General features: G+C 34.0%; 2 protein-coding genes and 1 non-coding gene across 4 annotated transcripts; all 3 read right to left on the bottom strand.

Annotated features, from left to right (window-relative positions):
* Positions 1 to 7,170: 7,170 nt before the first annotated feature.
* TRNAQ-UUG lies at positions 7,171 to 7,242 on the bottom strand. The gene has a single exon. It is a non-coding gene; the product is annotated as a tRNA-Gln (tRNA).
* A 150-nt stretch (positions 7,243 to 7,392) lies between these two features.
* Positions 7,393 to 9,649, bottom strand: LOC120272755 (armadillo repeat-containing protein 7). Of its 2 annotated transcripts, none has more exons than XM_039279588.1 (6): positions 9,469 to 9,649; positions 9,257 to 9,293; positions 8,965 to 9,038; positions 8,805 to 8,892; positions 8,241 to 8,323; positions 7,393 to 7,978 (listed from the first exon to the last, which is right to left on the bottom strand). In XM_039279588.1, exons 1-6 carry the CDS (start codon positions 9,538 to 9,540, stop codon positions 7,808 to 7,810), a joined length of 525 nt encoding a protein of 174 aa, XP_039135522.1. In that variant the 5' UTR covers positions 9,541 to 9,649; the 3' UTR covers positions 7,393 to 7,807. The 2 variants fall into 2 exon arrangements, with proteins under 2 accessions (XP_039135522.1, XP_039135519.1); XM_039279585.1 differs by having other exon boundaries at positions 8,799 to 8,892; positions 9,469 to 9,648.
* A 2,027-nt stretch (positions 9,650 to 11,676) lies between these two features.
* On the bottom strand, positions 11,677 to 12,763 carry LOC120262103 (RING-H2 finger protein ATL52-like; the record flags this gene model as incomplete). The annotated part of the gene is made up of 1 exon (XM_039270163.1): positions 11,677 to 12,763. A coding segment is annotated over one exon (810 nt), but the record flags the coding sequence as incomplete, so codon positions are not given.
* Positions 12,764 to 14,094: the final 1,331 nt, after the last annotated feature.

The following is a 14,094-nucleotide window of genomic DNA, read 5'->3' as shown; positions in this document are numbered from 1 at the left end:
AGTCACTGTGTTTCAATTTGTATCTTTTTTATCATCATGTATTGATTTCTTTTCATGGAATTCCTATCAATTTTGATTAATGTGGCAGCCGGAGATGCCATGTCACATTATGTTAAAGACTATTCTATCCCAGCTGGAAAGGACACATCAGCTCGATGCCAAGCTGACAGGGATGATGACATGGTTAAGATAATATGACATGGCACAAGGCTGACATGTCCAGTCAGCTGGGATGTGAAAACACTTTTATATAATGTGACGTGGCATCTCCTGCTGTCTCCGGCTGCCACATCAATCAAAATTGGCTGGAATTCCATGAGTGACCTTCCGAGGAAAAGAAATCAATACATTATGACAAAAAAAATACAAATGGAAACACAATGATCAAAATGAAAATCGACTATAACATAGTGACCTGCTCAAAAATTTACCCGCCCAGTGGTGGATTGGTTATTAGGCCTTTTTGCTCATGGAACTATGCGCTTTGTCTAGGCACATTTGGGACATTGTTCATGAAAAGCCAACTCCGTCAACAAAGTGGGTTATTAATCATAAACTGAAGAAACACAGTTTTAGGGTTCATTTGATTCGCTTATAAGAACATAGTACAATATAAACAGTTAAGGCCCATTTGTAAATAGAATAGGATAAAAACGGATAAGATATGATGATTCGATAAAGGTAGAAAGGGATATGAACATGATAAAATCACATCTTATCAAGTGTTTAATGTGCACCCATCGGAGAATATTCGATTATCCTATTTTATGTTTGAAATGGACCAAAAAATAGTATGATATGATATAAATTATATGTAATTAGACAGAATTAATCTTTATAATATATATATTTATAGATTTAAAATTAACTTTTTTAAACTTTTCCTTATAATTTACTTATCGGTATATTTATTACAGTTTCTATAAAATTATTAAAAATTATATAACCTATAGGTAATACAAGAAAATACAACTTAGAATCTGTACATGAAGCAAAATAAATAAATAAATTTGAGAATCTTTCACATCAAAATCAATTCAAAAAAATATTTGGCTAGAGAAATAAGGGCCGTTTGGTGGATATGATAAGGAAAATACGATAAGATAGACTATCGTATCATATCATGCTAATATCTTTTTATTTGATGAGCCGATAGAATATGATAGTGTTGTCCTATTAACCCACTTTATCCTCGCAGTCATATGATTACAAATCCCTACTGGGAGAGTCAAGATAGAAACACGTCATTATCCGGTCCACTTTAAATGCAAAATAAGATAACAAAATACTATCCAATGACTTATCTGGTGCGCATCAAACATAGGATAAAATATGAGTTTATCACAAATCTTACATTTTTTTATTGGAAGCTCGATATGCTATTTCTTCATTGTTGTGCACTACATTTGTGTGAGAAGGGTGGAACTAGGAGTTTTATGTCTTGCTTAATCAACGTTGGTTATCATAATGGCCTAGTGGTACCACACATGTGGTTGAGTATCCTAACCTAAACATATTGATCAGATTGCCACATATTTTATTTAAATATTAAGTGCCTATATCCTTGTGAAGCTTCCTCTAGGGGTGTATTTGAGCCGAGCCGTTCGTGAGCGGCTCGGTGTTCGGCTCGATAAGGGCTCGTTCGTATTCAACTCATCTTGTAAACGAGCCAAGCTTGAACATCATTTTCATGCTCGATTAATAAACGAGCCAAGCTTGAGCAGCTGAAAGCTTGGCTCGTTTTAGCTCGCGAACACAGCTGATGAACAAGCTCGGTTATGAGCTCATTTATATATATGTGTGTGTGTGTGTGTGTGTGTGTGTGTGTGTGTGTGTGTGTGTGTGTGTATGTATATTAAGGTGTATATGTGACTATGTTGTTATAGTCAATTTGAGTCACACATATAGGGCTCTAAACTACTATTAGAAGGCTCAGCTCGTTAAAAACTCGGGTCAGCTAGTTCATTAAGTTAAATGAGCTCGTAAGATAAACGAGCCAAGCTTGAACATTACCAAGTTTGGCTCATTAAATCTTGTGAACAACTCATTTATTGTATAATTAAAAGCTCATTTATAGTATCATTTACAATTTTATTTGTAATAATCATTAATATAATCATTTATAGTGTCATGAACAAGGTTATTTACAGAATCGTTAATAATATTACAAAAAAAAAAATATTTATAGATAGTTACATCACAATGTTTATTTTGTTATTATTGTAATTATTTGTTAACTTATTTAATGAAGATTTTAACAACCTTGAACTCAAACCTTAATGATTCCATAAACAAGCTTAAATTATTCCTTTATTAAAATGATCTTCAAACTCAAATTGAGTTGAGTCACACTTGATAATGATTCATTAAATAAGCTTTAAATGATAATTTACTAAATAAAAAAATAGAATATAAAAAAATAGTCAAGCCTTAATTAAGCTAATAAGCCAAGTCTAAGCTTCGAATTTTCTTAACAAGTTGAGAACGAGCGTAAAGCTCGAAATAAGCTCGATTAGAGCTCGAGCTTGGTTAAAATAGTAACGAGCCAAGCTTGAACATGAAAAATGAAGCTCGAAGAAAGCTCGGCTCGAGCTCGAACTTGATTAAATAGTAACGAGCCAAACTTGAACAAGGCAAAGCTTGGCTCGGCTCGTTTACAACCCTAGCTTCCTCCACTTGGACTTGAGCACAGAAGATATAATGAATTATGGTCAATGGCATGCAAGATCTGGTCTTCTATGATCATCCCATTGTTTAATGTCCCATTGTTTAATAATATTTGGGGTTAAAGCCACTTGTAGACACTATTGTTTGTTTTGACCCCTGAAGTGAAAAATAAAAAATAAAAATGTTTGTTTGGGCCCACAAGAATTTGTTCATTTTGGTTTCTCTGTCCAATGTGGACTCATGCAAATATGCAATGGCAATGGCCAAGTTAATGTCCATGTTGGATGGAGGGGCCAAAATGAATACTTACTGATTTATTTATTTTTTCTTTAGGGTGCCAAAACAAACAATGACTCAAACCTTTATCAGCTACTAGTGGCTTTGATCAGACTTTTATGATTGATCACTTGAATTATTCGCCATTTGGGGCTCTATCATCTTATATTACTTTCACGATAGAATAGTAGATTAGTAGAATAATTGCCTTAATCTATGTATGTAACATACCTCCTAATTCCCTATATATTATGCACTTGTTTTTTTTTTTTTAAATATACTACTGATCTAAAGATTAAAAAAACAAAACAAAAAACAAAAGTCTGTGTTCGTACTGTTGAGTTGTGATTGAAGAGAAGATTGCAGTAGATGGATGCAGCAGCTCTGAAGTGTTTTCTGAAGAAACTGTGAAAATTCAGTTAGTTTGTTGATGAGTTGGGAGGGAATGAATGGATGGTGGAGATGGAAATCATCAGGGATCTTGGTTTAAGTTCTAGGCAAAGCTTGATGAGAAGATGAGAAGATGAGAAAGGGAACGGACGGTGGAGATTAGAGGATCTGATGCAATGGGTTTAGTTCCAGTCAAGCAAAGGCTTAAGCGGTTCAGAGAACCAGAAAGACACGTGTTGGGTTTGACTAATCAAGTTTGGTTTAGTTCAATGTTTTGTTTAATTTACTGTTGTGTGTGTTTTTTTTTCCCAGTGAGAGAATATATAGAACAGATCTAGAATGTTTTAGTGTGTGTTTTTCTTCAGGTTGTTAGAACAAATTCAGTGAATTTTCCCTCTTAATTTATTATGTGTTTTCTAAGAAAATGTTTGTGGGTTGATTTGGGTCCAACATGTACATATATGGTTTGATATAAATAAATACATATCACCGGCCCCTTGTTAAAATTTTCCAGCACACCATGTATAATGTATTGGTGTAATGGTGTAGTGGATTGTTTCTGCTATCAGAATAGATATTCACATGTCTATACTGCACGTTCATCTGCAATTAATACGTACCAGCCACTTCTGATTTATGGATAAACCACTTTGAATTAAAAACAAAAGACAGTACAAAAGTCACTTCTGAAATTCTATATGCACTGTTACAGCTTCAGAGGATGATATGATATGATGTTCCAAATATATGCAAATTAAGGAGGATAGAGAAAGGCTTCATTTTTCCAGACACGTTAACGGGGGTGTGATCACTCAAGACCATCTTCAAGTTCCAGACTGATCGATCTGATAAATATTCTCTGAGTTTAATTTGGTAGTTTTGATTCAATTTCTGGACTGGGTGCAAACTGCAAACCTTGTGAATGGTTCTAACTTCTAACAGTGACAGGTACACCACACCACACCACACCACACTAATTGAGTAAACTCAAGAGATTGATGAAAATATTGAACAGTCTAGCTCCATCAGGCCAGGGTAGGATTAATTAATTATATATATATGGTTCATCATTTGATGAAATCTATTTGCAATTTAGTTGGTACACTTATTCTGATCATCTTCAATTCCTCCTTAATTTGTTCAGAGCATGAGTCTTTCTGAATTAATGAATCAAGTAATTAAACTGCATGTGTTGATTAATCAGCTTGCATGCATGCATGCATGCATGCACTTTGGCTGACACTACGTATCATTTTCTACCTTAATTTTGTCTAAAACTCACATCAAATATATATCTCCAAACACAGAGCATACGTACCTCACATGGCATGATATTATGAAAATTACAATGAGGCCGGGAGAGAAATTAATTAAATCCACACAGCAAATTAATCATATGCATGATAGATAACAAACTACTGAATTAGGAGAAGGAGAAAGAGAGAGAGAGAGTCCACACGTACACACAGCACATACATACACAGCAAATCATATATATAATAATAAAATCCACACAGCAAATCATATGCATGATAGATAACAAACTACTGAACTAGGAGTAGGAGATAAGAGTGAGAGAGAGAGAGAGATCGAGTCCACACGTACACACAGCACACAGCACGTACATACACAGCAAATCATATATATAATAATAGATAACTAGGAGATCGAGGGAGAGAGAGAGAGTGCACTCTCAACGGATAACGAGACCGGGTCCCTGAGCACCGGAAGAACCTTCACGCATATCTGCCATTGGGATCCCCGGACCTTCACGCACCCCCATTGCCATTGGGATCCCCGTCATTTTTTGGGAAGAGGAGCGGGCGAGCCCAGGTAGAGCCCAGGGGACGTGCATGAGCAGGGTGGAGCAGTGAGGGACGAGATCGCTCACGTGGGCTTAGGGAGCCACTCGTACACAACCACTATTCATAACTCCCAGAAATGTGCCCTCAGCTGAGAATCGAACTCTCACCACTCGGTGAGAGCTCTATCGGTGATCTGTGTACCAATAGACCCGTCATTGGGATTGCATCGTGAGTCCATGCGTTGAATCTCATTTTTCTGAATAATATGCATACAAGTACCAACAGTAAAATGAAGGTTACAATTGCAAGCACTCCTAGGTTGAGAGAAAGGAAGGCTATGGATGATGCATAGCTCCCTTCAGGGCTGTTGTTGTTTTCACTGAAAAATGAGTGATGTCTTATGGTGGCCATTGGAGAAATTAAGTTTGAACAAGTTTGAAGCTTTGCTTTGCTGCGAAGAAAGCACATGAATGATGAATCTCTCTCTGTTGGGGTTAATTTATATATCTGTCACACTTACACTAAAGATTAATGGAAATGGACATGGTTAATGATTAATGGTTAATTCCATATTAGCTCAATTGGTGTTGCTCTTAATTGTATGGATCAGGAGGTTGTGGTTGCTGACGTCATTATTCACCTTTTTGTTAATAATTAAATAGTTTTAAAAAATAATAATTCAACTGTATGTTTTGATTTGGACTGGATTGATTTAATGGGTTTAAAGTATAAAATTGTTCCAAAACCTCAAGATTATATATGCTAGCTAGTCTTATTTATACTATATAAGGTAACCAAATTAGATTTTTCTTTTTTTAAAAAAAAACAAACATATTATTAAAAATTACAGTGAAACTAATCAAAACTAAAGGGACCAAATAATAACTAAAAAGGCTAAATAATATAATTTATAAATATTTTCTCTCTCTATATATATTAACCATATATTCTAATTTATTAAAAAATACAGATATATTTGTAAAAATTATGTATATATATATATATATATTTATAAAAAAAACCCAAGACTATTTGGAAAAACATTTATATATATATATATATATATATTCGATTTTTTTCTTAATTCTTTGTATTACTACAAATTAATTTTTTTAGTTTAAAGTAATTTCAACCAAAAGTACTACAACCATTTTTATTTACAACTATTTTAATTCTTGTTTTATCTATAACATATAGCCCGACATATAAAAGCACCTTTTCTATAAAAAAAAAAAAACAGAAGCACATAAAGACAACTCAATATTTATACATGCTCTCATTTGTATAAAAAATTTATTGCACTATAACAATTGAGAATTTCAACACATTCCAAATGAGTGTTATGGTACAAATTTAAAATTATTTTTTCAAGGGTCCCATAAGAGATGTTATGGGAAAAAAATTAATGTTATGTAAGAATATAGAATGACAACTGTGTCCCATTGTCACAAATGCGCCATTGACCCCTGCCTTTTTACAAATCCCTTGGTTTTTATAAATAATTTAGAATTATTTATAACACCCATCTTTTATATATATATATATATAAACTATTCCATTCTTACCCTTCTTAAATATATAAACTAATCATTATTGGAAAGATTTTTGGTTTCTTAGTCTCGGTCAACAAATTAGTGGCATCGAAAAAAAGTCTTAGTCCACCTGGAACACCTTCTTAATGAGAGGTGAGCTCGCACTAAAGAATGATCGAGAATATAAATAAAACTTGTTGAGTTGTGTTCATGTAATTGTACTTTTAAATGTCGGGTTATATGTCACAAATAAAACAAGAATGGAATGAGAGTAACTTGTTGAGTTGTATTTATGTGGTTGTGATTTTATGTCACAAATAAAATAATATTGGAAATAGTTGTATTACTTTTTTGTTGATGAGATTAAAACAAACCGTTGTTGAAAATGCTTCTTAAGTACAGTAAACTAAAAAAAAATTAATTTGTAGTAAATACAAAGAATTAAGAAAAACATCAAATATTAAAAAAAGTAAGCATGATCCACACGTTTTTAAAACCAAAGGTCCCACCGAGAGTCGAACTCGGGCTATTGGATTCAAAGTCCAATGTCCTGACCACTAGACCATGGAACCAGTTTTGTTTATTCAATCATAATGTTATTTATATCTATAGATAAAAACAACTTCAACAAACCAAAAACGCCAGGAGCCAGCCAAACATTCTGTGGCCTTTTTTAACTCAAACCAACTTGAGCAACAGACACAATATTTTTATTCAAATACTGAAGCAATATGCACATAATTTATCATTGGAAACAACAATCAAATTCTCAACAGGATTTGGACATGCTGCACATGCTTTACAGGAAGAATACAGAAAAATCAATATACGCTATGATGACTAATTCTATCACCATGATTGACAAGAAATTAAATTCTTCGTGTCACATAAATAACCTCCTTGGCGTAGAAATTTGAGAATAAATCCATATTCTGCACTGTCAATCTCAGAAATAGATTTGCTGAGTTCTTCACTGAATAGGCATGCAGACTTCTTCCATGAAGCATCACTTAGTTTGTACCCGGTCACCCAAAACTCATTCACATCGACAAGGGAAAAAGGGAAAACATTGTTGCAGCCGGATTTGTGAATTGTGTTTAAAACTTGCTGAAAGAAGATAAAATCTGCCGAGGGGTATCACCTTTGCTTCACATGCGCATCCAAAAAGGCATTAGCCAGGTTTCTGAAACTCACACTAGTATCAGTTGCCGCATACTTTTCTATAAGTTCCACAACTTCGGGTTTCAAGATCTCTTCTTTGAAAGATCCATAACAGAGATAATACAATGCTCCAAGGGCATAATTCACCTGTCATTTAGCCAAAAAGGATAAACTAAACATAAAGCCACTCAAAAGTACTCCTCCAAACAATTAAAACTGAATTTACTATGATTTAAACATGTGTTTCTCATAAGTACTCTGATTGCTTCCAAAGCCCAATATTTTCCTATTCATTCCTCAATCCTGATTCACAATCTATGTATTAAATAGTGAATTTCCCTTAAATAACTATTTTCTATTCCTGAAAAGCTTACTTATCTAGAACATAATTTGCAATCCAGATACTTACTGTGTTTCGAGCTGGGCTAGATAAACATTGTATGACCAAAGGTAACCCGCCACATTGGCAAACAACAGCAGCATTTGCTGGGTCTGCAGAAAGCAAATGAAGTCAGTTCTTTACTCTTATACAAATAAAAGATGTATGGTTTCTGTCAGTGCAGATACCCAAGGAATAGATTGAAACGAAAAGAGAATGCAGAATCAAACATTTCTTTTCTCACAAGAGACCATGCAAAAGTATATGCCCATACATTTGACTCTTTGGGCATCTTCTAATTTACAAAACATGTCCCTTTGCTTCTAGTGCTGATTAAGCTATCTCAAAAATGGCAATACACAGCTGACAACGCTATATGAAAAGCTCATAAAATTTCTGAATGATATAATCAATGTTCTTCTAATAGATGGCAACTTTTATGTTGAGATAAGATCAGGTAAAAAAACAAGAGCCAAAAGAAAAAAGTTAATTTTCCATAAGAATAAGAAATTTAACGAGAGCCAAATGCATCAATTCATCAGTGTGATGGGAAAAAAAACCAAAAGCAATTGAAATCACGCAACAAACCAGCACATGCATTGCAGATCCCTCCGATCCCAAACTCAACAAGCTTCTCATTTGGCTCCGTTATGCAATCCAGAAACAACTCCAAGACATTAAGCTGTTAAAAATAAAAGTAGAGTCAGACGACAGCATTTCGATCTAAAATCTAGCAATAGTTTCACTGTGTTACCTGGCGAAGAAATGCATAGTTGTAAGGATCATATGCAAAGTTAGCCAAATGAGCAACAATCTTTTCCTTGGCCTCTGCAACATAATGATACCAAGTACACAAGAAAGCTTAATTGTGAAAAAAGAAAGTACAGGATTAAAAAACAACTCAATAAAAATAGGATTTTTACTGGACAACAAGCTTTAATGAACTTTAAACTTGAAGTAATCCCCAAAAAACAGTTAAAAATACTGAGAAAAGTATAAACAATGATTAAAAAGAAAAAAAAAAAGCCCTAAAAACTCAAACTCACCCTCATTGTTTGTGTTCTGAAATTGGGTCACGAGCTCCTGATCACAAAACACATTATAAAAATTGATGTCAAAACAGCATCAATATTCAACTAATGACATCAATAACTTCACGATTGACCGAATATTGAAAAGGAATATGATTCCATGAATGAATCAAACAAAAACCCTAACAAAAAGCTCTCAAACAAAATCATAGAGTAAAAGGGAGTACCTGGAGGTATTGGGATCTGGGGGTTCCGTGCCTCCCCGTCCGCTCCGCCTGCCGCCGATCATTGGTAAACATAGCTCCGGCGAACTTCCCGTCTTCTCTCGTCGGCGCCGTGTCCTCTCCCGCCCTATCTAATAAAAAAGTCCGTCTTTTCCTTTTTTTTCATTAACACACCCAGAAAATTCAGAAATTACAAATAAAATCCTGTTTTATAATTTTTATTTTTACTAAAAACCCCCTTGTAAATTTGAAACTATCTAGTTTAATTGTAGCTAATAATTTAAAATAATATAAATTATTAGTTTTTTTAATTAAAAAAACCAAAAAAAAACAAAACAAAGATAGTTTGTCTTTTTGAAAAGAAGTGTGTATAATTAATTGAAGTTTGCAATCATCCACCATTGGTTTTATTGAAGTTGGTATTAAAATTCAATGGGGAGCATAGAAAAGTCAAATGGACAATGAATATGCTGCATTTCTTTCTTCATTTATAACAATTAAGTACTTTGTAAATTTGTGAAAATTCTCATTTTTCTTAAATTATCTTTGGTAAATTTTATTGGTTCTATTATATATATACATAACAAAATAAATTTAATGGAAAACCAATTTGGCATGGAATGGGAACATTGGAATATGTTATCTGTCTCTCTTCCTTTTTCTTTCTTTCTTTTAAAAAGAATTATTCTTTTACTTTATTCCACAAGAATAAGTAAAAGTTGGAAATAATATGTTTGATGATTGATTCCATATACAAGATGACAATGCATACCATCCATCTTATTATTATTATTATTATTATTATTATTATCTAAATTCCAATGCTTGTTGTCTTAATATGCAGACATAATTAATTAACACTGAGATTTAAAATAATCAAACTCTTTGATTTTTCAGCAATCAGAATCCACACTTACCTTGATGTAACTCTAATCACCTACCAACTTCATCCAATGACTTTAATACAAAATTAATAGAGAATTATCAATAGAATTAATAAATTCCTAATGATTGAACAAAGATCGGATTCCATATTGATAAGATAAGCAGAGAATAGTATTGAAAAATTCGGCTGCAGAAACTCCAGGATTTCACAGCTTTTAACAATCAAAAAGGAAAAGCTTAAAGCAAATCAGTGAAGTGCTGGCAGACTTTTTAGAAGAAACCAAAGGAAATCACACCAAATTATTGAGAAAATCTGAAGAACTCATTCATAAGCATATTAAGCGAAAAATTGCTCGAATTTTTATCAGCAGTAGACAAAGAGGATCGAATCTTGTGCAGCAAAAATAGCAGAATATTATGAGAATGAATTGAATGTAATAAGATCACTGACACAATTGTAGGTAGCTGTAAGAACAAGATTAGAATGAATCAATTGCAACACATAAGATCATTGATATAATTGTCGATGTAATTCAAAGTCCCGTTTAGTCGAATTTAGTTGGAAATATAACAATAACAACAACAATTAGAAACTCTACTGATCAAATTAGATATTTTTCCTATTGTTTGCATATCATCATTGAGAACAAGAACGGAATGAATCAAATGCGGCAAGAACATTAACACAATTGCAGTTTGAAGTCCCATTTAGTTAGAAACACAACAATAACAGCAATTAAACCCTCTCCTGAGCAAATTAGATGTTTTCCTTTACCCTGCTTACTTACTGCAAGTAAGAGCAAGAATGGAACAACTTCTTTAATGCTTATGAAATCAGAACCTCTAGCATTTAGCAAACCATCAGCATAACAAAAAGGGCCAATTAATTGTACCCTTCAACAAGGAAAGACAGCATTCTAGACTAGAGTAACAGAGCTCAAACTGGCAGAACTGAGCTATTTTGGAACAATAGAAGGAGAAGGAGAATTCGAAGCGAAGAGTTGAGAAATTTATCATTCAAACACACACAGGATGAAGATTTCCCTTTTCTTTTGGTATATAATATTAACAACTCCATTAAACAAGCAAAGCAAGCAAGCAAACAAACAAGAACAATGTACATATATTCTATACAAATGCAAGAGCAATGCACATAGCTCAAACTAGCAGAACAAGTGAGCTATTTTGGAACTCAAGATGAGGAATTTCTCATTCAAACAAGACACATGAAACTCCAACAAACAATTGCAATGCATCTTCAAGCAACACAAAATGAATCAATGCATCAATAATGCACAAGGGGCAACTCCAAATCCAATCCAATTCTCAAACAAAACCATTATATCCAAACATTCAAAGCAAAGAAATAGCATTCAAACACAATGAAAAACCATCAATTATCCAATCCATGGCTATATACCTTCCAGTCATCATCTCCTTCTCCTCCCCCTTCTGCTTTCTATACATATTACCATCAAGAAATACAACATATCTACTAATTTTTAATGTCAAAAGATGATCTTTTTTTTTATTGACATTTTTTTTTCTCTCCAATCAAGAACAAGTACAAGTACATACCTCACAAGAAGGAGAATCAGAAGCTTTATACATTCCCATTGCTCCTCAAATTCGTCTCTCCTCCTCCTCCTCCTCCTCCTGCTCCTCGAGCTCTTCCCGGATTCTCCACAACCACGACTCTCTCCTCAGCCGACGCCATCCAGACGATGTTAGAACGGCAAATCGGGCAATTGGAGTGGTTCTTCAACCAAGTATCGATGCAAGCAACATGGAAAGCATGGGTACACTCAGGCAACAACCGCAAGCTCTCACCTTCCTGAAATTCCGTCAAGCAAACCGAGCAATCAGTCCCGCCGACCAACCCCTCGCTCTGCCGATACTTACACGCGGCGATCCTATTAATCAACGTCTGATCAAGCCCATCTCCGGCGGCCGCTGGCTCCCTCCTTGCCGCCTCCGCCGCGATCTCTTCATCCGCCACAACATCAGGCCGGTGCCGCCACCGTGCTAGTTGTCGGCGGCGGCGCTTGGAAAGGATGAGATAACAGCAAAGAAGAAACAAGCTCGCAAGCACGCCAGCGATCACAGCTATAACAAGCGGTGAGAGGCCAGAGTTGCCACCAGAGTCATCGTCGTCGAAGGTGGGCGGAGTGGGGAGGTAGACGCGAGTGCAGAACTGCAAGCAGCGCGAGCCACAGATGCCCTGTGAGCAGTTGTCGATGGGGGGAGGGGAGGAGGAGGAGGAGGAGGAGGGTTCTCTAATGGCGTCCAAGATCCTGGGCTCGCCATTAGAGTGGTGTTTAGAGAAATAAAAGAAGTTTGAGGGACTATAGTGAAAAACTGAGAAATGGACGGTGGTGATGATGGTGATGAAGATGGTGATGAAGATGATGATTCATTAGAACAATTAGAAGAAGAAGAACAGAAGATGGTGATTTGGGAAAGAGAAAGGATGAAGAGGAGAAGTGTGAGTTGGTTTGGGTTGGTTTTGTGGGGATGTGGACTTATTTTATTTTATTTTTATTTTTATTTTATTTTATTTTATTTTTTTGAGGGTGATGTTTGGAGGTGGTGGAATAATGGGAAATTTTGGAGAAGATGATGATGATGATGATGCATCATCAATGAAGTGTAGGTGTGATGGTGGTTGGATGGATGGATGGATGGATGGATGGACATTGTTAGATGGGTGACATGTGGCAAAAAAGGATGGTGGGGTTGTGTGATTAATACACAACTACTAGTTTTATTTACTAAAATAAAATTTAAAAAATTTTTTAGATAAACCACAGTGACTTAAAAGATTTTAAATTTAAATTTTATATGTATACTTAAATTATTATTATTATTTTTTTTACAAATTTACCGACATAACAACGCCTGATTTGTAAAAATTAAGTTAAAACTAAAGATCAAATAGTTTATTAGTAATCAGATTCTCATTAGAACACTTTACAAATACTGACGAGTTCGAATTATAAATGAAAGTATAATTTTAGAAGTATGAGTAGTAGTTGTCTGTGAAATATTTTAGCGCTCGCATATACACAGATGACACCCTTATTTACTCTATTGAAGTATGTGCATGTCTTTGTCTTTCGTAACACATAGAATTAAAAACCCTAAAAATGTACTTCGTAATTGAAAATAATAAAAATAATATATCCATATATATATTGGGAAATAAAAATGAAAAAATATATGTCAGAAATAAATAAGTGGGCAGCTAAGGGATAAATTCCAGAATTGAATATAAAGACTCAATGTATTAGAAACAAAAAAGAGTTTGAAAAGTGGTATGATATTATTTATTTTTAAAATTAAGTTTATATTGTATTATTCAGTTACGACAAATTATAATCCGTGCATTAAAAACTGTGGTTCATATGAGAGCAAATATATATATACAAAATAATCAGATTAGTGTTCAAGTACTAATCATACAAAACAATTTATTGCTAAATATAAATATTACTTAATAATAATAAATAAAACATCTCAAATAATAAATAATATATATATACTAAATATATTCTAATAAATTTTTTTAAAGTTGTCAAAAATTATTTACTAGTAAGAATTTGCTAGGAAAATCTCATTTAAAATTATCTAAGTTTCACTCCATATTATTACGAGACGCATGCATGCGATGACGGACCATCCTTAATTTGATCATATATAATATTTTCGATGTGTTTCTTTACCTAACTATACTTGGTCAAAAAT

The sequence above is a fragment of the Dioscorea cayenensis genome, chromosome 1 (assembly GCF_009730915.1).
Source record: "Dioscorea cayenensis subsp. rotundata cultivar TDr96_F1 chromosome 1, TDr96_F1_v2_PseudoChromosome.rev07_lg8_w22 25.fasta, whole genome shotgun sequence".
Classification (NCBI taxonomy): domain Eukaryota; kingdom Viridiplantae; phylum Streptophyta; class Magnoliopsida; order Dioscoreales; family Dioscoreaceae; genus Dioscorea; species Dioscorea cayenensis.
The sequence above is the reverse complement of the archived record's forward strand: the minus strand, read 5'-3'. Positions and strand labels throughout refer to the sequence as shown.